This window comes from Pezoporus occidentalis, unplaced genomic scaffold, assembly GCF_034315485.1.
Source record: "Pezoporus occidentalis ecotype Australia unplaced genomic scaffold, CSIRO_AGI_Poc_V1 ctg151, whole genome shotgun sequence".
In the NCBI taxonomy this organism is placed as follows: Eukaryota; Metazoa; Chordata; class Aves; order Psittaciformes; family Psittacidae; genus Pezoporus; species Pezoporus occidentalis.
In genome coordinates this window covers 473,034-495,861 of record NW_026913328.1, presented here as the reverse complement: position 1 = coordinate 495,861, position 22,828 = coordinate 473,034, and the positions used below count along the sequence as shown (strand labels likewise).

The following is a 22,828-nucleotide window of genomic DNA, read 5'->3' as shown; positions in this document are numbered from 1 at the left end:
TATGAAGCAGCATAACAGTACTAACCTTGGTACTTACATTCTTGGTTTTCTTTAACAGCTAAATAAATCAGACACACTCCTAGGACCTTCACCAATCACAGTAAAAGAAAATGTTTATTGGGGTGATAAACAGCCAACCCTGATGTCTCCCATCAGGTAGGACTGGCAAAAAGAGCAGAGGGAAAAGAAAAATCACAGAGCTGTCGAGTCTGTAAAGGACCTCTGGAAGTACTCTGAAATGCCTAAACATTACAACTAAAACTGAAGGCAGCATAAACACTTGGCTGAATCAAGCCCAAGACTGTTGCTTGCTTCCCAAATGCACAGCGGGGTGTGCAATTTTGTTTGCTGTTTATTTTGGTAGCAGGACTGGTGCCACTGTGGTTATCACAGAAGGAGCAAGAAGGGCAGAAGTACCATCCTGGTTTAACATTAAGCGCAAGATGAACACCACGCTGCTCAGCATGTTGCAGGGACCAGCAAATGCAAGAAGAAAGGCAAGATCCAGAGAAGTCTGCAACCCATTTGTCTGGAGCTCCACCACCTCTTCATTATCAAGTTTCCAGACGGAGTCTCTGTCTGCTGCTTCCATAACCCCCTTCCCACCCACACACATTCCTTTCCAGCAATGCTGCTTTATTTGGCTTGTCATTATCTTGTTATTAAATCCATTTAATTGGTGCATTTAACTCTTTGTGCTCCTTAACAGTGCCTCTGATGTCACTTGTTTACTGAAAAAGCAGTCACAGTCTCAAGTATGACATTTCAAAACAGCATCTAAATAGAGAAAGGTCCTGTGCTAGCTCCATTAACTCACTTCATAAAACACTAGGCATGATAAGGCAAGCTGGGCTTTATGAGCTGTGAGGCTGTCCAAGGCAAAGTCTACACACCACCAGGGTATTTCCAGAAATCCAAAGTCTGCTTTTCCATAAGCTCCTTTAAGACAACAAAGCTGCATCCCCCTGCGATGAACTATACGCAGCTTTTACTGAGTCTAATGCAGACCAGAGGGAACCCTTTCCACACTGCTCAAAGCACAATTAGTTTACTTCATACATATGCTATACCTGGTCTAAGTTTTCATAGCCAGATCTATCACGAATATAAGGAGGAAAATCCCAAGTGGGAGAAGTGCCAGCAAAAACCCTAATGTAATTACACCAGGAAGGAAAAAAAAAAGATAATCCTTTGGCAATTTGATTTTAGCTGGGCAACTGCTGCAAGCTTTACACACAAAAATGTACCAACCCCAGGGCACCACCAGCTGCATCCACACTGGGAACTTTGTCAGTATAAGCCCCGCCACCCCCCTTTTTATTAGTGCAGCCAAAATCTGCCTAGACACTGTCAAAGGCAGAATGCTGCTTTGATACAGAACAGGAAGCTTTCTCCTCCTCAGGGAGGGTTTTTGCTGGGGGACTGGGGACAAGGAGAGGTTCTCTTCCCAGGGTTTTGCTCCTCAAGACTTACTTTTCTATTGAATAAGTAGATTGAGCAGGTAAAGCAGCATTCACTGGGCCCAGTGCCCATATGTCAAAACATCAGAAGAAGTGCAAAAGGCTAGACCAGTTAAAAGAATAGCTTTAGCACTGTGCAAGGGTATAACCACATACATATCCTCTGACAGTGTTCTTTTGGTCAGAGCACAGCACGGTACTTGCTAGCAAAATCTGTTGCACAGGTATAACCAAAAAGTAAAGGCTTTGCTTTATTCTCAAACCCATTTGTTACTTCTGAACCGAAGGAGCGAAGCCCCTCTAAACACAGGTTGCAGGAGGGAAATCAGGATTTAAAAAACACCAGACAAACAGCAAAACCTCCTGTAATGCAACACGTGCTTAACCCAGAGCAGAGTTTTTCTGCAACATCACGCTCCTGGGAGCAAGGCACCTTGCTGAGTGTCTCGTTGTGAGGCTTTGGCAGAGAAGAGTCTCCACTGCCTTGCCTTGCAAACAGAAGCAGGGCCTCAATATTGTCAGTGAAAACACCACGTTTCTGACATGGTAACAACATGGGTTAAATTTCTGTCATGAACCAGGCGAGTTGTAGTTTTAACACGTTAACATGTTCTACCAGGGGAAAAGCTGGAATATTTTTAGCATGGCCTGAGTGTTTGTCTCTGCACTGCTCTGGCCTTTTTTGGAATTTTTAACTTTGGAAACAAATACAATACCCTTTGCAATAGTGAAACACCACCTGTTTTCTTTTATTGTTTGCCACACAAATGACTGCAAGTTGTACTCCTAAAGACATTAATCGAGAAACATAAACCAGCTACATCTGACACAGCTTTCCCCTTTCACAACTTAAACATCACTTACTGCTTCCCTAATTCCTGCCCATGCTCCCCAGCCTTTCCTACTTACATGCTTAGTTCTGACAAAACCCCAGTGGAGAAATCATTCTTCTTCATTACAAAATGCAATCCCAAGTTATTGCTTGAAGGCATTGCCCCTTGCTCTCCTGTTTGAAATGGCACGTGCACACCAAGAGGGGTCGATGAAACACACTGCAAACTGCATCCCATGCATCTGTCCCTCATGCAGTCCCATTTCCAGGATATGCCACGGACAAGCATCTGATGACAGTATGTTTGGGCTTAATCACAATAAAACCCCACAGCTGCATTTTCCCCTCCACTGTGCAGTGCTGGGGACAGATCCCAGCAAGTCAGAGTTGGGTATAAAGAAGGAGATGGAGTTTAAGCACAAAAGTAACAAGAACTGATGCAAGGCAAGTCTGCGGACTGAAAGGAGAATCACATGGAGAGAAGGAGAGACTCTACCCATTTCAAATAATACCCCCTTCCTCCTCCCCTCTGCCTGGCACTAGCATAAGCATGGAACAGAGCCATAAGACACCAATGTCAGACAGTCCACACTGCACACAGCTGCAATCAGCATGCCCAGGGACTGGCAATGTCCAGGCCACACAAACAAGTCCCCCAGGCAAACAAGACTCTTGAAAGGATTAATGGTGAGAGTCTCTCCTGTGGGTGCAACAAGGAGACTGTGGTTGATCACTTGCTCCCAGCTGAAGGGAGAGGAGAACAAGCCTTCTGTCTGACACGGGTCTTCTCTTCCTCCTCTTCAGAGACTGGCACTACCGCTGCTTCTGGAGTGGGGGAGGAGATGGGGCAGGGGGGGTTGCACTTGATGACTTGAGTTCATCTCTCAGGCAGCAGGACGAAGAAGATAGCCTTGAGGAAGTGACCAAAGCTGCAAACAGCGGACACGAGCCAGTGGGAGCGGAGGCTGGGGTCAGTGTTCACCACGCATTTTGTGATGTCTGCCTATAGGGGAGGGAACAGAGGTCGTCAGAGAGATGCCTTGAACCACCTCAGCCACCAGGGCAAATTCTCCTGGCCCCACAACCCACGGCACCTCACCATCACTGCTGCAGCTCCACTGTGCCACACTGTTCACAACACAAATGTTTGCTCTGACACTTCATAGAATCATAGAATCGTTAGGGTTGAAAGGACCTTAAGATCATCTAGTTCCAACCCCCCTGCCGTGGGCAGGGACACCTCACACTAAACCATGTCACCCAAGGCTCTGTCCAACCTGGCGTTGAACACTGCCAGGGATGGAGCATTCACAACCTCCCTGGGCAACCCATTCCAGTGCCTCACCACCCTCACAGTAAAGAACTTCTTCCTTATATCCAATCTAAACTTCCCCTGTTTAAGTTTTAACCCATTACCCCTTGTCCTATCACTACAGTCCCTAATGAAGAGTCCCTCACCAGCATCCCTATAGGCCCCCTTCAGATACTGGAAAGCTGCTATGAGGTCTCCACGCAGCCTCCTCTTCTCCAGGCTGAACAGCCCCAACTTCCTCAGCCTGTCTTCATACGGGAGGTGCTCCAGTCCCCTCATCATCCTCATGGCCTTCCTCTGGACTTGTTCCAACAGTTCCATGTCCTTTTTATGTTGAGGACACCAGAACTGCACACAATACTCCAGGTGAGGTCTCACAAGAGCAGAGTAGAGGGGCAGGATCACCTCCTTCGACCTGCTGGTCACGCTCCTTTTGATGCAGCCCAGGATACGGTTGGCTTTCTGGGCTGCAAGTGCACACTGCCTGCTCATGTTCATTTTCTCATCGACCAACACCCCCAAGTCCTTCTCCACAGGGCTGCTCTGAATCTCTTCTCTGCCCAACCTGTAGCTGTGCCTGGGATTGCTCCGACCCAGGTGTGGGACCTTGCACTTGGCATGGCTAAACTTCATGAGGTTGGCATCAGCCCACCTCACAAGTGTGTCAAGGTCCCTCTGGATGGCATTCCTTCCCTCCACTTCCCTTCCACTGTGAGTTATAAAATTGGGCTCAAGAGCTCTACAAAACACATTTTCCTCATTCTGCACCAAAAAAATTCAATATCCCCTTTCTTCACTCCTGGGGAAAGAAATGCTACAGCAAGATTGTCAAGCATTTTCCATTTAGAATAGCTCAATAAGAGAAACTTTTATTCCCTTTTCAAAAGAGCTAGGAGGGCTTGGCAGTATCAGCATTCCCACCCTTTTCTGTAAAGTAAGATGCTTCCCAGAGGTTGTCCTGTTTAACATCAGCTCAAGTTGCTTGTACTTTTTCTTTTCCCTTAATGTTTTATCTGGAATTCGTTCAAGCAAGCCAACCCTCAATTTAAATCTAAAGCAATGCAAGCTTTGTTTGTGGAAATATGTGTGCTGGCAGAGATGCCTCCCAGACACGTGGGCCAGATTTAAAGATCGCTTGGGCAGCTGGCTTCAAGTATTAACAAGAATAGAAGTTGGCCTGCAATGAATAAAAATGACAACAATCCAGCAAATTCATGAAGACAGGATCTCAGCTGGCATTGGAAAGAAAAGGTGGAAAATATCTGGAGGGTAAAGCAAACGGGACAGAGGTGGATAGAAAATTGCATCTTCTGGTGGGGGAAACAAAGTTCCTTCAGCGATATAACTGAGTTTGATTAAACTCCAGGCTAGCACAAGGAGACAGACAGACTGTAGCTCTGTAACAGAGGGTGCTCTACTAGCACATCCACTTGACAGTTTTCAAAAATGCCTTTTGGGTGACAAATGTGAACAAGAATCAGGTCAGAAGGGGGCAAACAGCTTTTTCTTTACAGGCTTAGCTCAGCGGTTTTCCAAGTTTGCCTTCTGACACAGGTCTCTCATTGACCAAGCAGGGGGAAGTCACACTCTCAACCCTGAGATGTTCCTGCTATAGAACAGGACACAAGAGCTACTGAATACAATAATCTTTACCAGTATTTCTGCCTGTGTTCAAGACATTGAGCCTCACCTGACCAACCTTGGTAATAACCAGAAGAAAACAAAAGGTGACTGAGGGGACAAATCCTCATGCCCTGGTAGTGAGTACAGCTGCACTAACCAACTCCACCATGATCTTCAAACCAAAGGTCTGTTGACAGCAGTCTTGAGGCTGGCCTCCCACACATTTCCTCACATTTCACACACAGAAGTCTGAATGGCTGGCATGCTGAATCACCCTGCGCTGCTGCTCTTCAGGGATCACTAGGAGATGCTGAACCCACAAAGAACTGAGAAGTGGAGACTGCAGGAGGAATGAATACAGGCATGAAACTATGGGCAGAAACAGGGTGACAGGAGGAAATGCATTGTAGAGGGAAGTAAAATGGGTCTGCCTAAAAGCTTTCAGTGATGGCTTAGCAAAGTCACCCTGTTTGCATTTGAAAACAGTCTGACCTTATTCAGCCTACCCAATTTTAGGGACCTGCACCATGTCATATTTAAAATGCAGCTGTGTCAAGCTGTCTCTTTAGTCAAGAGAAGTCATAATGTGCAGTTACCAGCCTGAACACGTATTCAGATGTTAAAGCAGCTGAACAATAATAAACCTAAGCTCTAAACGTTTTAAGTGCCTCATGTGAACCAGTACAAAGCCCATCTATGAGCACTAGGTTGATTATAGCTGCAGAAGGTTGACTTCCAGACGAGGAAGTGTGGACTCCCTACTAAAGGCAATGAACTTGCTGCGGTTAATCAAGAGGAGCTGCAGTCAGAAGAACGTAACAAATTTGCATTGTGCTTGCTTAGATAAACAAAATTGCTCAGCTGTTTAACAACTCCCTCAGCTACTGTTATTCAAATAAAGCATACCTGATAAGCCACTGGAATTGAAAATAAAACAGGTCTTTTAGTCTTGTGAGGCACTGATAATCTGCTACAGTTTTATCTTTGCCTGTTAATTGTTCAAACGAGTTCAAGTCCCATGCTCTTCTCTGCAGCTAATGTATGTAACAGATGCTGAAAAAAAAGCAATAAAAACCCTCTTTCTTTTCTGCTGAGACTGCAAACTCTCCCCAGGGAGAGATGGTGCCTTAAAAGGTGAAACATTTCTTGTTTCTCCTAAGAGGTTTGTTTTGGGTTGGGCTTTGAGGGGTAGGGTCATTCTCCATCCTATGGAGATGGTATCAGAACCTGCTGCTAAGCAGTTCAAATGCCTTTTCAAGGTCTTCACCGTGGCTTTTGTGGGACAGCTTGGAGCACAGCGGCTCCTCTTGGCAGGCTGAGCCTGAGCTGATGAGTAAGAGATGGGGACTGTGTGTACAGGGGAAAGGAGGATTCCGTACCAAGACAAACTAACAACCAGCAGATGAAAGGATCCCCACTACAGAGTGATTTGTCTGGCACATTTGTAAACAAGGCTGGGAAATTTCACACTGCAGTGCCTGGATCAAGAGGAACATTCAGGAAAGCACAGCGCAAGATGGCAAGAGGATGAGCAGCCTTTCCCCAGACTGAAGGAACCACTCATTTCTAGAGGGAAAATAACTCCTTGTTGCAGCCCAAAATTGCTGATAAGAGTACTGGAGACAGGCTGTAATCAGCCCAACCCAGCAGCTTTTACAGTTGCTTAGCTTGATAGGGGGCAGTGAGATTGGCTTCCCTTTCCTAGGGCCAGATCCCAAGAGGAAGCAGCATATGTTTAGCAACTTCAATAGAAGTATGCTTGCCATACAAAGAGGGATCAGGGGCAGAAGGACCTACCTGTGGATAGGACTTATCTACTCACCTTCAAGGAACTGCTTCTGGTCTGAGGATGGGTTTTGTGGCTTGTTTGCTACGCAACAAACTTTAAAAATATATCCATTTGGAACTATCAAAACACCCAGTTTTGAATTCTAATAATGTAATACAAAAATTAAAACAAGATGCTAACTTATCAGAGCATGCATGTCTTACCAAAACAAAGGAAAAAAATAGTTGGAAACTAGGAAGAGACGTGTTCCTATGCAACATCTCAATTTTAATGAAACTGGATTTTTTTCCAAAGGAAAAATTGTTTCAGAGAATACATTTCAACCATCTCTACAGGTACCCAGTTAAAGTAAGCCTCAAATGATAGTGAGGCAGGGATTTCAAAGGCAGGAACAGTGCTACTTAATCAGTTGCTTTCCCAGGATTTCCTCTTCACCTGCCTCAGCACAATTATTTGTGCAAATGCAAAATGAAACACATCAGGACATTCAGATTAGAGGTCACTTTTCAGCCCAATCAAGCAGTTCCCTGACTCAGTTGAGAACACAAAGTCACATAGCTTTAGACAGGGCAAGGACGATTTAAGGTGGCAATCACACTTAGCAAACGCAAAGGATCCAAATTCAGAACAACGCCACTTTTCCAATTGCCCTTTATCAAAAAGCTGCTTCACTCCTGGAGAAACTGGGTGACTGAGTTAGGTACAGGCACATTTGGGGGGGCCTCAGCACAGAGAAGCAATGTTCAGTTTGGAAAAAGACATCTCTCTGGTCTGAGTGGGGCTGGGAGCCTGACCGTTTCCTGATGGCTTGGGAATAAGCCCTCTTCTTGGGAAGGAGGGGATTTGCAACTGTGGCTCAGTCTGGAAAGAGTGCATATGTCGGGAACAAGATGTCCCATGATCTCAGTGGTGGCATATGGCAATATTTACCTCCAGGCAGCATCCGCCAGCAGTACAAAGTGCTTTTGGTTATATTGCTCCAAGAAGAGTCTATATCCCTGCCAGAAACGCACAAAGACCCTGGCACATCTGTACATTACCCAACTGCTAACCACTTACATAGCCAACCAGTCAGCTCAGTCTCCTGGGGAGGTCACTAGAAAAGTGTCTGGCTATTTCACAGCACCAAAGTAAAGCTCTTACTCTGAACCATCCTTCACAAGAGCATTGTATTTTCCATTGGGTATAGAGAGAACCAAATAAACCAGATGCTTAAAGCCATATGATATGGAATCCAAACCAGTGCAGAGCAGCACCATGCTTCACCCATCGTCTCAGAGCAGTCCTATGACATAGCCAGGAGCCCTCCCACTGTGGATGGGTGTTATGAGTGCCCTTCAAAGCATAAGTGTGCTACAATTTGAGCTACTTCAGAAGTTATTCATGGAACACTCTAAAGGTCAGGGAATGGCACAAACTACTGAGTTTCAATATCCCTTTCAAATTCCTTATGGTGGTAAGTCACGTTAATATACTAAGCTTTGATCTGGAGAACCATGGAGCAGATGAAAGGGGAACAAAGTTGGCAGGCCTCATTTTTTTCAGTTTCTAGAAAAGAGCTGCCCAACAGAGTGACCCCTCTTTACAGTCTCTGGCTATGACTGGCTGGCAGCTCCAGAGGTGTGCAGGTCAGGAACAGAATAGGCCTTGGTGAGCCAGGATTGAATTAATCTGGCACAGCTACACAGGAAGCTGAGGACCAAAGCAGCTGATGCTGTCAAGGACAGGACCAGAAGGCAGTAAGAGCTACATGGAGCCCAAGAGAGGTGTAAGTAGGCCAGTGGTGGCTGTGGAAGAGAATCTCATCCAATGTTTTTCTGCTCAAAGCTGCAGTGGGGATACTCTGGCTTTCATTAGCTGGGATATTTTCTGGTCTGCATGTGTGGGAGCAAGCTCAGTCAGACAGCATCTCTTACCCAGCCTCCTCTCCTCTTCAGCCATGTCACCAAGGTCTTGCGGACAAACTCCCCCAGGCAGTCTACGATAGTGTGAACCATGGCTGGCTGTGCGTGCCGCACACAGTCCACTGACAGCCCAGCTGCCACAGCATAGAGAGACACCACCTTGCCCCACGTTATGCCTGTGAAAAGAGGAAAGATCATTCAGATTTAGACATGCACGCATAGCTTGGACTTGAATAATCAAAGGAAACAGCTCTCCTTCCTTACACATGCCTACTGCATGTGTGCAGCTCCCAAGTTCAGGTGCAGCCACAGTTCTGCATGCTCTCCATCATCTGGGAAAAGAAATGCTAGGGTACCAGGAGTAGGGAAAATGCTACACCTGGAGAAGCAGAATTGAATGATCTGACCTGGACATGGTTTGTCCCCCTCTCAGCACTGGCTACACACCTTTGGAGAATGCAGCCCAAAGGTACCATCAGAACAGGGAAAATGTGCACCACCATGGTTTATATTGTTATTAAGGCTCAGCCATACACATGATGCACAGGAGGCGATTGAATTCAAAGAGTTTGAACAACCTGGGGATTTGCCACCAGCACAACTCTTAAACACCCTTTAGACAAAGTGTTCCTGGTTTTTTTAGATCAGAGGAGACTGTTCCAATATGACGTGCAAAGCACATGACATAGGAGGAACATCTTCCATAACACAAGAGCAGAAAAGGAAGGCAAAGGTACAGGGCCAAGGGGGTTGGTGTTCTCCTTGATGCAAGGAATATGACTCAGTCTCCACCTGAAAACAAGGTAGCTTCAAGAATTTGGCCATGCTGCCCATAATCATTAACATTGCATATCCTGTCCCACTGAAGGCAGTGCAGGGACAGAGGGTCAGTCAGTTATCTAATCTCCTAGAAAACAGCCTTCCTGCTAGGCTGACCTGCCAGCAGTGAATGCTCCATGGAACTTGTCCCAGCAGCAGTCATCTTCCTGTTAAGGCTAGCAATGAGTGCTCAAGCTCAGTTCTGGACACGAGCCACCCTCCCTGGGTCTCCCTCACAATTTGCCAACACCACTGGGCATAAACTGCCCATACTTAAACATTGCAGCTGGCACTCCCTCACCAGGCTTTTATCAGTGACCTGGAAACATAACCCTTCTTACCACAGCCCAATGGCACACGGATTTCCTTTGGATCTGCTAGGTAGTTGAATTCCCCCTTAACTTTATTATCTGGAATAGCAGTATTCAATAAGTAGACTGTGAAGTATTTTACAGTGTTAGGTCCTTATGGAATCTATCCAAGGTCTCTCTCAAGTGTAGCCAGAAGCCAGGTGAAGTTTTGGTATTTAAAAACCACACAAACCACTTCTCGCTGGGTTGCAACAAGAAAGAAAAGAGGTGAGAGGAAGGAAAGATTTGTTCAGTCACTACATCTAAGGACCAGGAGGGACTAAACACACAATCAGAAAACTGGATGTGCACAGCTGAGAAAGCAAACCCTTAAATATAGTCAAAATAAGGAGTCTCTCTCTTTCCTTCACTGCACTCCCAGATCCCCCAGGCACCCTGCTCCATCTCTTTGGACTGGAACTCCAGACTCCACAGCAGAGCTCCTCACATTCCTTTAAAATATGCACAGATTTCATGAGCATTTCCAAAATCCTTCCACTTAGTGCCTCAAAGGGACACTCGCAATAACACCTAAGAGAAGCTATTGAAATGTCAGCCACAGCAACGGCTTGTTAGACTGAAGAAAACCCATCCAGCGTTCCAAAAAGGCCCTTTTGCACTGATGCAAGACCAAAATTTACAGATTGCTATTTTGTAGCTTTGCAGCAACAGTAACAGCAGTAGCTGGGTGTCTCTGGTAATGCTCTGTCCTTCTCCAGTGCTATCTCCAAGATCAGAGGAAGTTACTAATATAGCTAAATTGGCTGTTATTCTGGTTTTAGTAGGTCCTGTGGTGTCCCTTCCCAAAGCTGTCACTCAGGAAGTTCACTGCCTATGTGGTATTCACACTGTTTATCTTTCTCGCATTGTGTCACCATGACAGCCAGTAGAACCAGCCAGAAAGAGACCATGAAACCACATGAGAAAATACTAGGCAGAAGGGTTCTCCTGGCAAGAAACAGGCTGTCCTGTTGCAGGTCAATACATCTCCACCCAATTAAAGAGGGTGTAACGGGTTACCTCTTGCTGAACACAGTCTCCTGGACTAGAGCCACAGCTAGCTTATACTCAGCCTTAGTGTAAGTCAGTTTGTACAGTTCTCCATCCCTGCAGAAACGTGGCTCCTTGCATCTTGAGTTACATGAACCAAAGTTACCCAGAATTCCAGGGAAGAGTTCACTGGCTTATTCCCAAGCTCTCACTGACAGTGCTCTTTCTTGAGTATCTGAAGCAAGCCTGTTAGCTTTGAGGTATTCACATGGCAGTCACTAAGACTGCCAGGGAGCTGAGGACACCCTGGTAGAGAGCGCTGTAGTCTTGGTTAGCTTTATTTTAAACCCAAGTTTCTCTTTCCAACAGAAGTGTATCCACAACCTATGAAAGATAAAGGCTCAACAGACCCATGATTTCCTTAACACACAGGAAAGCAGTTTGCCCTACAGATGTGTCAGTTCAGGAGTCTCTTCTGAGGGAGGACAGAGAGAAAGCCCTTCAGCTCTGGCTTCCCTGCCAAGGCTGCTGAATAGCGGTGCTTGCTGCAGGACTTGTGCAAGGTGAACGCTTCCTCAGGACACTGACAGAGCCCCTCTCCCTTTCTCACAGACAGCATAAAGAGGGCAAGCTGTCGGCCAATGCTCATTATAGTGATAGATGTGAATGGGTCAGCGGTCACTTTCCATGATCCTCCTCTTTACAGATCATTCCTAAAAGGGTCAAACCAATTTGTCAATCTGCTTTTCTGTTACTGGCAGAGCTGGGCCACAGGGGTGGGAGAGGAGGAAATCTGATTCCTTGGCATGGAGACCCCTATTGCCACTGCTGGAGGCAGAAGAGGGAAACAGCCTCTGGCTGGGCTCCTCACCTGAGGCAGGAAGGCACAGCTTATGCTCCTGTTCACACAAGAAGTTGTAGGAGAGCCCTCAAGCAAGGGAAGAGCAGACACTTCTAACAGCTGCTCTAGACCAAAGCTAGGCCGTGCCTGTGCCTGGTTCCTCTGCCCCAGGAGGGCTCCAGCAGCCACCCAGCCCCAGGCAGGGCAGGGGCACAGCTACAGCAGCCCCCATCTGCACTTTTCCAGCTCCATTAACTTTTCTCTCTCAAGAACTCCCTTGGCAGGGTAGAGGAGCACAATCTACTACGAAGGCAGTGCCTCTGCCCAATGTGATGACCAGGACAGGGTCAGGGGGACCCTAGGTTCATGCATACCCTGGCATAACCTGGAATTGCATCTGCCCAGCGCACATGAGCAGAGAAGACACATTGTCTTGCTCAGAATTCCTCAAAGGTCTGGCTGCCATCCACATTGGGTGAAATGAGCACTCATCACCCAGCAAGACAATCTACTCGCAGCTTCCCAATGTTTGGACTAGCATGCACAGGAGCTAACAGAAAGAGGGAATGGAAAGCTGGCCCAGAAAGGAACAATAAAAACATAGAAAGTTCTGAGGGATCTGCTCGCAAAGGTGGAACAAAAGGATATGGAAAAAGTTAAAAGTTGCTTAGAAAGCATTTTAAAAAATAGGAAATACAAGTTGCAGACCCAAGGCCAGTCATGGAGCTGGAGGTATGTAAACACTGGCGAGCCCAGGGGAAAAATGAATTAGCAGAAGACTGCTCTTGAAAGCTTTCCTGCTGCATATGAGCTTGTCTGCCCCAGGGAGGAGCTGAGGAAGCCATGAGACACAAATATTCAGAGCACCACACTATCCAAGGTTACTCAATTAAACTTCCCCCTACTCCACACAGCATCAAAGCCTAACTTGCAAATCAGACCTAAGAGAAACATGATCAAGGGCTACATTTCAGCCACTGGGAGAATACAGCCAACACAATATACTCTCCTCTGGTGGACAGAAAGAAGCCTAGAGGGATGTGCACAAGGCAGGAAGCTCAGCTCAGAAGGCCTAAGCGATGAGGAAGCCATGGGATGCATTTCTAGCAGCATTTGCTACTGCAGGGGTAAGTATTTTCTCCTGAGAACCATCCCTGTTGTACAGGGTTCACTTGAGCCCAAGTACTCATGATTAAAAAAGTGACGAGCAAACAATACAAGCTTTGCAAGAGCCCACATACCTGGCAGCTCTTACCAACCAGAGGAAACTCTTTCCTTTAGGAAGGGAAAATGCATCTCCCTTTTCTACTTCTGTTTTTCCACAAAGTGACCCCTTCCTTCTGGGATTTATTTAAACAGCTAATGTAAATGCCAGCTCAGCCAGGCCCCAGTCCAAAGCCTGTTAAAGTCAGTGGAAAGTCTCCTGCTGGCTGCAGAGCAGCTTTGGACCACACACCAGAACCAGTGGTATTGTCCCAGAGGTGATGCTGCTGCAGATCCTTCAGCATCCAAAGCAGGTCTGGCTTCTGCAGTACCAGTCTCCAAACAGGTGGACTCTCATCACCCTCAATAACTAACAGGGAAGCAAAATACAGCTTAAGCCTTACCATGCTCTGTGAAATGCACACTTTCTGCCTGTATTCTCAGATGTTAATCTTAATGTAACTGGGACTCAAGCTACATCAGAAAAAAGCCAAACCTGAGATAACTGGAATAGACACTCCTCTAAAGTTGAATATGGCACAATATGCCCACGCATTGGGACCAGAAAGGATGCCAGATGTCCCCAATCCATCTAGGACTTGTGCTTAGTCAAGAGGTGCAGACTTTGGACTGGAAGCAAGCACAGCCAGTGCTACATTGTGAAGACTCAAAACCAGGCCAGGGTGTGGAAGAAGGCCATGTAAAGGATTAAAGAGAAAAGCTCTTCAGCAAGATAGAGTCAACACCCCCACCACCACCACCCCCCTTGCTGGAAAGGCAATGTGAGTAACTAATGGGGCTCCCCAGACTGTCTGGGCACTGCAGTATCAGACTGAAGCTATTTTCTTAATAAACTGGACAGTGAATACCAGACTGGAGATGCTTTAGCCATTGGTAATTGGCATGAAAACTCAGACTGCACTTGAGCCTCTGGTTTCCTCTGCTCAATAAGAGCCTCTTTGCTCTGAACTATGAAAAAGCCAGGAATGAATGTCTGGCTGCCACAGCCAGCTCTGATTTGCTGGATTTAGCATTAAACGCTGAGTCCTGAGAATGCAGTTGGGATCCAGGAATGTTAAAAATCAGTGAACTCCTTCCCCTCTGCAGCTCATCAGCTTTCTAGCAAGAAAAATTACAACAGTGGATTGATGAGCACACAACCCCAGCCTCACGCTCACAGGTTATCCTGTTAGCTGCTCTGAGGCAGAGGTGGGAAAGAAGAAAAAGAGGAGCATACAGAGCACTGGGAAGGTTTGAATCCACCCCGTGCAGGCAGCCAACTGCCAGCCATTTAAGCAGCGCGGTGTCCTCACACAAAGGGCAGCACTGGCAACAGAGCTTGAGCCTGGGCTTCTACCATGTTCCCAGTGTCTCTATCATCTCCAGCTTCAAAGGGCTGAGTCCAGATCCTGTTCTTACTGTTCTGAAACCCCCAACTTTAGAATCAAGAGTTACAATTTGTAGCTTTACATTCAACAAAAGCTTTTTAAACCATCCACACTTTGCACTTGACTCCTGAGCTAAGTTGAAGAACAACTTCTTCTAGAGAACAGTTCTTATGAGGAGCGGGTGAGGGAAATGGGGGTGTTTAGCCTGGGCAAGGAGGCTCAGAGCAGACCTTATTGCTGTCTAGAACTATGTGAAAGGAGGTTGCAGTGAGGTGGGTGTCAGTCTCTTCTCCCACATAAAATGCAGTAGGACAAGAGGACAAGTTGTGCCAGGGGAGGTTTAGAGTGGATATTAGGCAAGATTTCTTCACTGGAAGTGTTGTCAAGCAGTAGAACAGACTGTCCATGGAAGTGATTCGGTCATCATTCCTGGGAGTATTTAAAAGACTTATAGATGTGGTACTTAGGGACATGGTTTAGTGGTGAATTTGGCAGTGCTGGGTTAACTGTTGGACTCGATGATCTTAAAGGTCTTTTCTAATCTAAATGATTCTGTGATTCTAAGAACACATACAGAAAAATGCAGCTCTCAATGAATGTGTCAGTATACATTGGTGAGAGCAGGAATCCCAGGAGCCAGCAGGACCTTCTCCCCAGCATCAGGTTTTTGCAGCACAGCAGCATGCAGCCTGCTCCACCCACAGCCATCCACCTTTCTGGTTTAATTCCCTGTCACTTCAGCTTTGGAGGTGGGCCAGTCCTGTAGTCAGCTATAGTCATCCAAGAAGATAACCTGCTTACCTGCAATGCAAATACCTGAGCCTGCAAACTTGACCTTCATTTTTCTGCAAGCCTTGACGCAAGTGAAGCTCAGCTCTAAGTGACAAGACAGGGCACCTGCACTTTGAACACAGCCACACTCAGGCATGCCTGACATACTTGCCCAGCTCTTGCTTTCCAGGCCCACAGAGCCTCCCAAGCCAGCCCACTGCAAAGGCAATCTGCATTCCAGGCATGATCTGAAAGAATGCCGAGGGCTGCAGTGCTAGCCACAGAATTCGATTCCATATATTTCCTATGACACAGCATCAGTTTTGCTGATCCAGGGAGGAAATCTGCCCTGCTCAACCTGCCAGGAGCCCTGCTTGAGCAGTCCCTCTCAGAGATCTATTTTGTCATCTGCTGTGATTCAGGAGAGGATCTGTGCTCTCCACCACAACACACTTTAGGTCTGAAGGCCAGGGTGCCAGCACAGGGCTTCTCCAGGCTGTCAGTGGTTCCCATACAGTTTGTCCTCCTAGACAAGCATAGCTAATTGTGAAGGTAAAAAGGGTTTGAGTGAGGAAGCCTATCTGAAAGCACAACAAAAACCTGGACTTCTATCCTACTCCCAAAGTACAAGAATTACATTGACGCTTACCATGTCAATGTCACTGGATCCAGTCCTTTCACAGTACTATCCTGTTGCAAGTAGTTCTCTTTGATTTTTTGTTTTTTTTTTAGTTTCCAGTCTCTAACATCTATTGTCCCTTCCACAGACAGCACAACAAGACATTGCAGAAAGCCTACAAACCATGTCAGGACTTGCATGACATAAATCTCCATGTAAAATGTTTCTCTTCCCGTGATTCCCACCGACTGCATCCCAATGACAGGCAGCGACTGTTTTCGTGGCAGACTGAGGCTCTGTTGCAAGAACACAGCACAGAATGTATCCTTGCTTTTGACAATCATCTCTGACACCAGTCAAACAGAAGCAGAGGAACATTCACACCTAAACAGCAAGAAGGACAAAGCACATGCTCATCTGGAACAGCTGCCCTTGAGGGCCAGGACCCTCTGAGTGTCAGAAAGCAGAAGCAGCAACTGGAAGCAGCAGGCTCATTGCAGTTCTGGCTATTGCTGTGGGAAAGGAAGCCAGAAAGAGAGGAACTCCCTTGTGATGAGTTGGTTCTGGCTCCTAGCATCAGCAGTGTGAGCTGGAACAAGGGAGACTCCCATGTAATGAATCTTCTCCTGTTGCCAATGATGAGCAAAGGAGGTTGGAATGAGTGGCCTCCCTGTGCAAGAAGGTAACACCACCTCCTAACAAGGAAGGGCAGGAGATGCCTTCTAGAATGAGAGAGAACCTGCCAGGAGGATATAATAAAACAGGGCATTTCCCTGCCAGAACAACAGAGCATAGTGGAGCTGTCATTAAATCATTAAAGCAGGGCACATTGCCAAACTGCCCTCTCAGGCCCCACCTTGCAGGCTATCCCAGAAATAAGCCTTCTCTGAGAGAGGTGGCTCCATCCTGTTCCCTTCCACCCAGCCCTGTCTGCTTATCTGCCAGGGCACAGTACCTGCAGTGAAAATCTGTGCTGCCACTGCCAGGAAGGCATCTGTCACCACTGTCTCCGAGTGCAGGGAGATGTTCAGTTGGCGGGCGATATTCCGGTAGACGTTGGGGCGAATGTATTCCAGCTCATCCCCTGGAAACAAATGGTCAGGAGTCAACATGCGGAACACCAAGTCCTGCTTTCACCACGTAGGAATTACAGCTGGGGCCACCTCACGTATCCCTTCAGCCAAAGAGACTTAACCCCAGATTCACCTTAGTTTAATCAGGCAGCAGAGAGCCTAGGGTCATTTAAATGCAACCCCTGCTACCTGCAGCCCGCTCTCCTAACATCCCCTGTGCTTGGGGGACAGGCAATAGCCCTATACAGGTGGTGTAGCTGCAGTAATCCCCAATTATAAATGATGTTTCCCTGCTGCCTGTCTTTCCTCCAGTGCAGGAGACAGGCCTCAGATAAGCAAAGCCATCTCATTTTTCTTTGGAAGTGGAAAGGAGGCATGTACATCTATGTAAGCTTTTGAGAGATACACCCTTTCTCAACACCCCATCAGACTTGTACAAAAAGCATCAAGATGAGAGTGACTCAAAAATGCTGGAGGCTGATGAAAGTCAAAGATCCACCCAGAGCTGCATGACAATAATTGTACAGAGGCTATCAGCTCAGCTGTTTTCCTCTCACACAGGCACTTGAGTGATGATCTTGTCTTTCTCTCCTCCAAATGGTTAAAGAGATGTTCTTTTGCCTGGCTCACTCCTCAGCAACAAGGCTGCTGACACACAGAGACACACGCTTTCACTTCCAGGTTGTTTTTCCTCCAGCTGGGAAATGTTTGGAGGTGTTAGGCTGGCTTGAAGATGAAGATGGAAATACCAAGGACAAGCAGAGAACCTCCTCCCACAGGTTTGAGCTATGGAGCATGGGCAACAGCAGTGAAACTTATCCTCTGTGGCAAAACAAACTGTTTTTCAGCAGTAGAATTAATAAAACTCATTATATGTATATAAAAAAAAATCCATTCCAATGGATTTGTCTATTGGCGTTCACAGATATTTAATGAGGGTTGCACAGCTGCCATAGGAGCACGACACAACGCATACATTGCATGGGACCAAGGCCCTTTTCAAATGGAGAGTCCTATCTGGATTTAGAAGGACACTCCATGTCCTTCTGCACAAGGGTGCTGTAGGGCACCCAGGGAAGAGGAAATCTGGCACAACAGCCTTACATCCTACTGCAAAACCCAGGTGACTTGCCCCAGTCAGATGGCAGATTGATCCTCCTGAAAATATCATTTTTGTGGGAACTAAAAAGGAAGATGCCACCTCAATCAGGAGCTTGTTACAGAGTCAGTAGCTATTGATCCTTAAGTCATTTAGCTGGCACCCAGCACAGCATAGGCAAAGACCAGCTCTACTGAATACCACAGACGAGCTCTCCAGGCCCTTTATGAATGTGGGATTGTCTCACACAATCTGATGGCAAGAGGAAACCCTGCCAACATATGTTCAGGCTGATACAGGAAAACCTTAGTTGCATTACTCAACAGCTGTTTTCTCTTGCAAGGAGCATACAGGCTTCCTGGTAAATGTAGGGAAATAGGGATAGCACTGCCTGTGGTTAGTGGAGATGGAGGCATGGGAGGGTGGGATCAGCACTTGGTAGCTTGCCACCGTTAGGGTTTTTAACAAGCAGTGCCTGGAGGCCACAGATGAGATCAGGTTTTGGTTGGAGGCACATGTGTTGTTAAAGCAGGCCCTGCCCTGAAGCAATGCACAGGGCAGGCAAGAGCATTGACTGAAGAAAAGCACTTGGAAAGCAGTCCCAAGTTGAGGGAGACTGCCTGCCCAGGCAGCCGCAGGTCCTCTCCAGCAGCACCTTACATTGGTGGCAGTCCTTGGTGCCCATGTTCCAGTGCCTGACTGTACACTTTGCAACATCCAGAGCAATTTTTGTGCTTCTCCTTGTTCCTCCAGGAGCTATGGAGGAATAGTCAGGACAGCAGTCACAATTTTCACATGCAGAAGCTCAGTTCAGTGGTAAAAGGGCACTTGTCTGGGTCTTAGCCGGAGGAGAGAGACATTCAAATAAACCAGACCTCTGACACCTATGGCAGGTTGGTCTGGGGTATCTCTTTGGCTATACCATTAAGTTTTACCACCTCTGACTCAATTGCACTAGTTAGCTGCTAATCCTCTCTGAGTTGATGGGCTCTTGCTCCCCAAGACTGCAACTGCATCGCCTGTGCCCAGCACCTCCGCTCACCCACCAGCCAGTTCATCAGACTCTTTGTGTTCAAGAGGGCTAGGAAATACTCCAGCTTCTCATCTCCATGGGCTTCTCAGCACTATCACTGAGCAAAAACTAGCCTGGCTTGTTGCGCTGCTTAGCACTACCATTCCTGGCAGGTGGCTGGGTACTACTTGGACTTGTAATGGTTATAGCAGCAAAGGGGAAAAGAAAGACACAGGCCGTGTGGCAGGCAGAGCTTCTGAACAAACAGGATGAAAACAACTCTTCATCCTAACGAGGAGGACTGCTCACCCTTCTTGTTGCATGGGTACCACAAACAGATTTGTCAGAGAAGGCGCCAAGTTCCTGGGACTGTCAGCCAAATCCTTCCATCTGGACACAAGTAAGTAACCAGAGAGTCATTCAGAAGACGCCTTCAGATGCAGTCTGCCACCTGCTTGCCCTTTAACATGTTCCTGGCCACCCACAGAAGATCTGTGCAAACAGATCTCAACCCCCAACCCAGGCAGAGAAGAAATGGAGTTCAAAGAGGCAGTGGGATTGACAGAAGAACAAAAAAACCTCCAAAGACCAAACAACCACTGGAAACAAAAATAGAAGTAAAATCAGCATAGGAGAGAAAAAGTGGACAAGAATAAATGAAAAAGAAGTCACTAAGAAAGGGGAGAAAGTGGGGAGACCAGCCTGATCCTGAGTTTGTTAAGCCCAGCTAAAGATTACTTCACCAAACTAATTTGAACTTCTGTAAGATTAAATCAGATGCAAATGTTAGTGGTAGTTTCCAAGCCAGATGTGAACTAATGTACTAGCCTGCAGGCAAAGAGGGATGTCAGAAGCAACTTCTGAGAATGAGGGTGTCAGCATCCTGAAAGACTAACAGCTAGACTTGAGAACAGGAGGCTAAAACCTAAAGCAAAAGGCCAGGCAACTGTCAGCATTTAGTAGGCGCTGTTGTTGTAAGCACAACTCCAGAGTATGTCTTCAGGTAGCAGCCTACAGGCATAACCTTCAAATTGCTCCTCCTGCACCCTGGCAGTCACTTGTCCACGATGAGGGCTGGAAAGTTTGGGCAGTGTATGACAGGCAGCATCAGCCAACTCCAAGAAGAAGCAAGAGAACTCATGTTTTGCTCACGATTCAGGCAGGCAGAGGAAAATTAAGCACACTGTCATCATCCTGTCATTGAGAAGGGGCTTTTGCAAAATCTCCAACACACATGGTCTAAGCAAGTACACCTTGCTGCTGGGCAAGCAACTGATGAAGCACCGAGTCCAGAGGTAGCAGAACTCTACTAGATGGAAGTTTGGGTTGCATCACGAGAGACAAGTCACATCTGGAGAAAACAACACAAGACCTGTTAAAGTGCCAAGCTGAGAAAGACTCCTGCAACTACTGTGAGAACTGTTTCACAGCTGGAGTCTTGTGCAGATAAAATTAGTTTGCTGTTGGGCTTCATTGGACTGCATGATGCTTTTAAGTTGTTCCAAGTCCTCAGAAAAAGTAGCTCTGCAGAAGCACTGCGCTGAGCTGTGCTCCAAGGGACTGATAAAACGTAAGTAAATGAGCTGTTTAGGGAATATGACTGAAACAAAATCTAAATGCCCAAAATAGAGAAGAAAACCCTCTGTATCATCAACGTGAAAAGCCTCTTGGCACTCATCAGTTCCAGAAACCTTAGCCTGGTCTGAATTGTTCCATATAGTTTCAGTTCCCACCCATACCTGCAGGCACTTACCCAGTCGCAGCAGTATGGTGGACACCTCGGCCAGCTTACCGCCAGGCACTGGTGCATTGTACTCAGGTTTGCTCCAGCTGACACCTGCTCGAATTAGCCTGGAATTGATGTAGTCTCTGCAGAGAGCCTTGGCCTGGGACACAAGCTCCTTGTCAGTGGGAGACCTGTCAAAAACCTCCATCACCTCTGCAGCAAAGACTGAGGAACGGCGTAGCACTTCCATCTTTGGCTGCTCAGCCTGCACCTCCACATACACTTGCTGGAAGGCTGAGCTGATGCCTTAGATGAGAATCTGCAGGAACCGTGTAGTGATCCTCTGGTCTCTTGATCTCATTTCACCTGGTGAATAGAAGAATCTGTGAGTCCTCTAGTGTTGCAAAGATGTAAATCAAAACCCCAAGTATTGCACCTTACAGTTATGCTAAACATAGTAGTGTCATATTTGCTAAATATGCCTTTTACAGACAAGGGGCAAAATCTTCCATCTTTCAGCCACTCTCACTGGCAGCATGACACACAGAGGGGCTGCAGTTTTGAACTGTCAAGGTGTTTCTTCTTTCCCAGATTCAGCAGTCCTAGAATTACCCTTCAGAGAGACTGGATGGTCAGAGCGTGGAAGCAATTCGTAGAACATGTAGACAATCTCAGCTTGTTTCAATTAAACTGGGAAAAAAACCAAACCCTGAATCCCAAATACCATCTCTGGTAACCTCAACCAGATGTCAGACTTCCAGCTCAGTAGGTCATGGATCTTTCTGAAGAAATGCCCTATTGCAAGAACAAGGGCAGAGGAGCATCTGCAACATGCATACTATTTCTCAAAAACCTTTGGCAATAGCAGAGAGAGCAAACAGAAAAGCAGATTTTAAAGGAGTTTTAATGTGCAAATACCTAAAGAGAAAAAGAATTTTCAGAGGCACCTGAATTCATTTGTTGATTGGAGTTTTTTTACCCAGCGCTGCCTCTGAAGTCAGAGTGAGACCAGTTTTATTCAGTTGTTAGTAAATGTATTTTTCAGTCCCCAGTTTTAGACATCTACTTACAACAGCAATTTTCAAACAAAATAAAACCAGTTATTTTTGTTTCTGCCAATGAAAAATACACTTACCTCTCACGTTGCACTCATCCCCCCTCAGTGATTTCTTTTTGGGTTTGCTTTCATGCTTCTCTGGAAGATCTACATCAATGAATACCTGGTTTAGCATTCACAGGATACTGTCACACTCGTCCTCTGCAGAGCCCCAGACTTCTCCGTCTGACGCTCTGCAGGGCTCACACCAGTGCTTTCTTCGCCATCCCTGTCAGCCTCGCATCCCACTGCACTCCACCGGGATCCTCCGGGCTTGCTCTGCTGCTTTTGAGGCACCCAGGCGCAGAGGAAAGCTGCTAGCTTTGGCCTTGTAAGGAAGATGAAATAACCGGGAGGTGGAGTAGCTATAGCCAGGGAGCCACGCTTTCTCCTCCCCTTTCTTCTCTCTTAAGGAGGTTCTACTGCCATCACACAGAGGCTTTGTTCAAGGACTCATCTTCGGGGTCAGGGCAGGAGAATAATTTCTGGGCCAGGTTATACCGTCCCATGTAACAGACAGCGAGGAATGCCCTGCTGAAACAGGAATAGCTCCTGGTGAATTCCTGCGGTGGCTTTTCCAGTGTTGATGCTGGGTGGTCCTTTTCATACAATAGCCACGTCGGGGAACTGCAGGTTGTCATACTTCAGCAGTGGGCTAAGCACACCAGTTCAGTAGAAATGAGATGATTAACAGAGAGCCACAGCCTGGGGCTGAAGCAAGTGGTGCTTGTATTCCCCCAAACTATGAGTAGTCTGGCTAATGAAGTGGGAGTAGTTTGCCCAGAATGAAGTGCTTTGCAGGAACATGTCCATAACACCTCAGTGTTTTAAGAAAGCTAACATATAAAGTTTAAGGAAAACACAAGAAGTAGTTTTAGAAATAGAAGTTTCCTGAAGACAAGAAATGATACCAGCCCAGAT

At 46.7% G+C, this 22,828-nt stretch overlaps 1 protein-coding gene across 1 annotated transcript; it reads right to left on the bottom strand.

Annotated features, from left to right (window-relative positions):
• Positions 1–2,188: 2,188 nt before the first annotated feature.
• On the bottom strand, positions 2,189–22,265 carry BOK (BCL2 family apoptosis regulator BOK). The gene is made up of 5 exons (XM_062611152.1): positions 21,947–22,265; positions 20,839–21,177; positions 16,857–16,985; positions 8,933–9,096; positions 2,189–3,295 (listed from the first exon to the last, which is right to left on the bottom strand). The coding sequence occupies exons 2-5, from the start codon at positions 21,059–21,061 to the stop codon at positions 3,170–3,172; spliced, it is 642 nt and encodes a 213-aa protein (XP_062467136.1). The 5' UTR covers positions 21,062–21,177; positions 21,947–22,265; the 3' UTR covers positions 2,189–3,169.
• Positions 22,266–22,828: the final 563 nt, after the last annotated feature.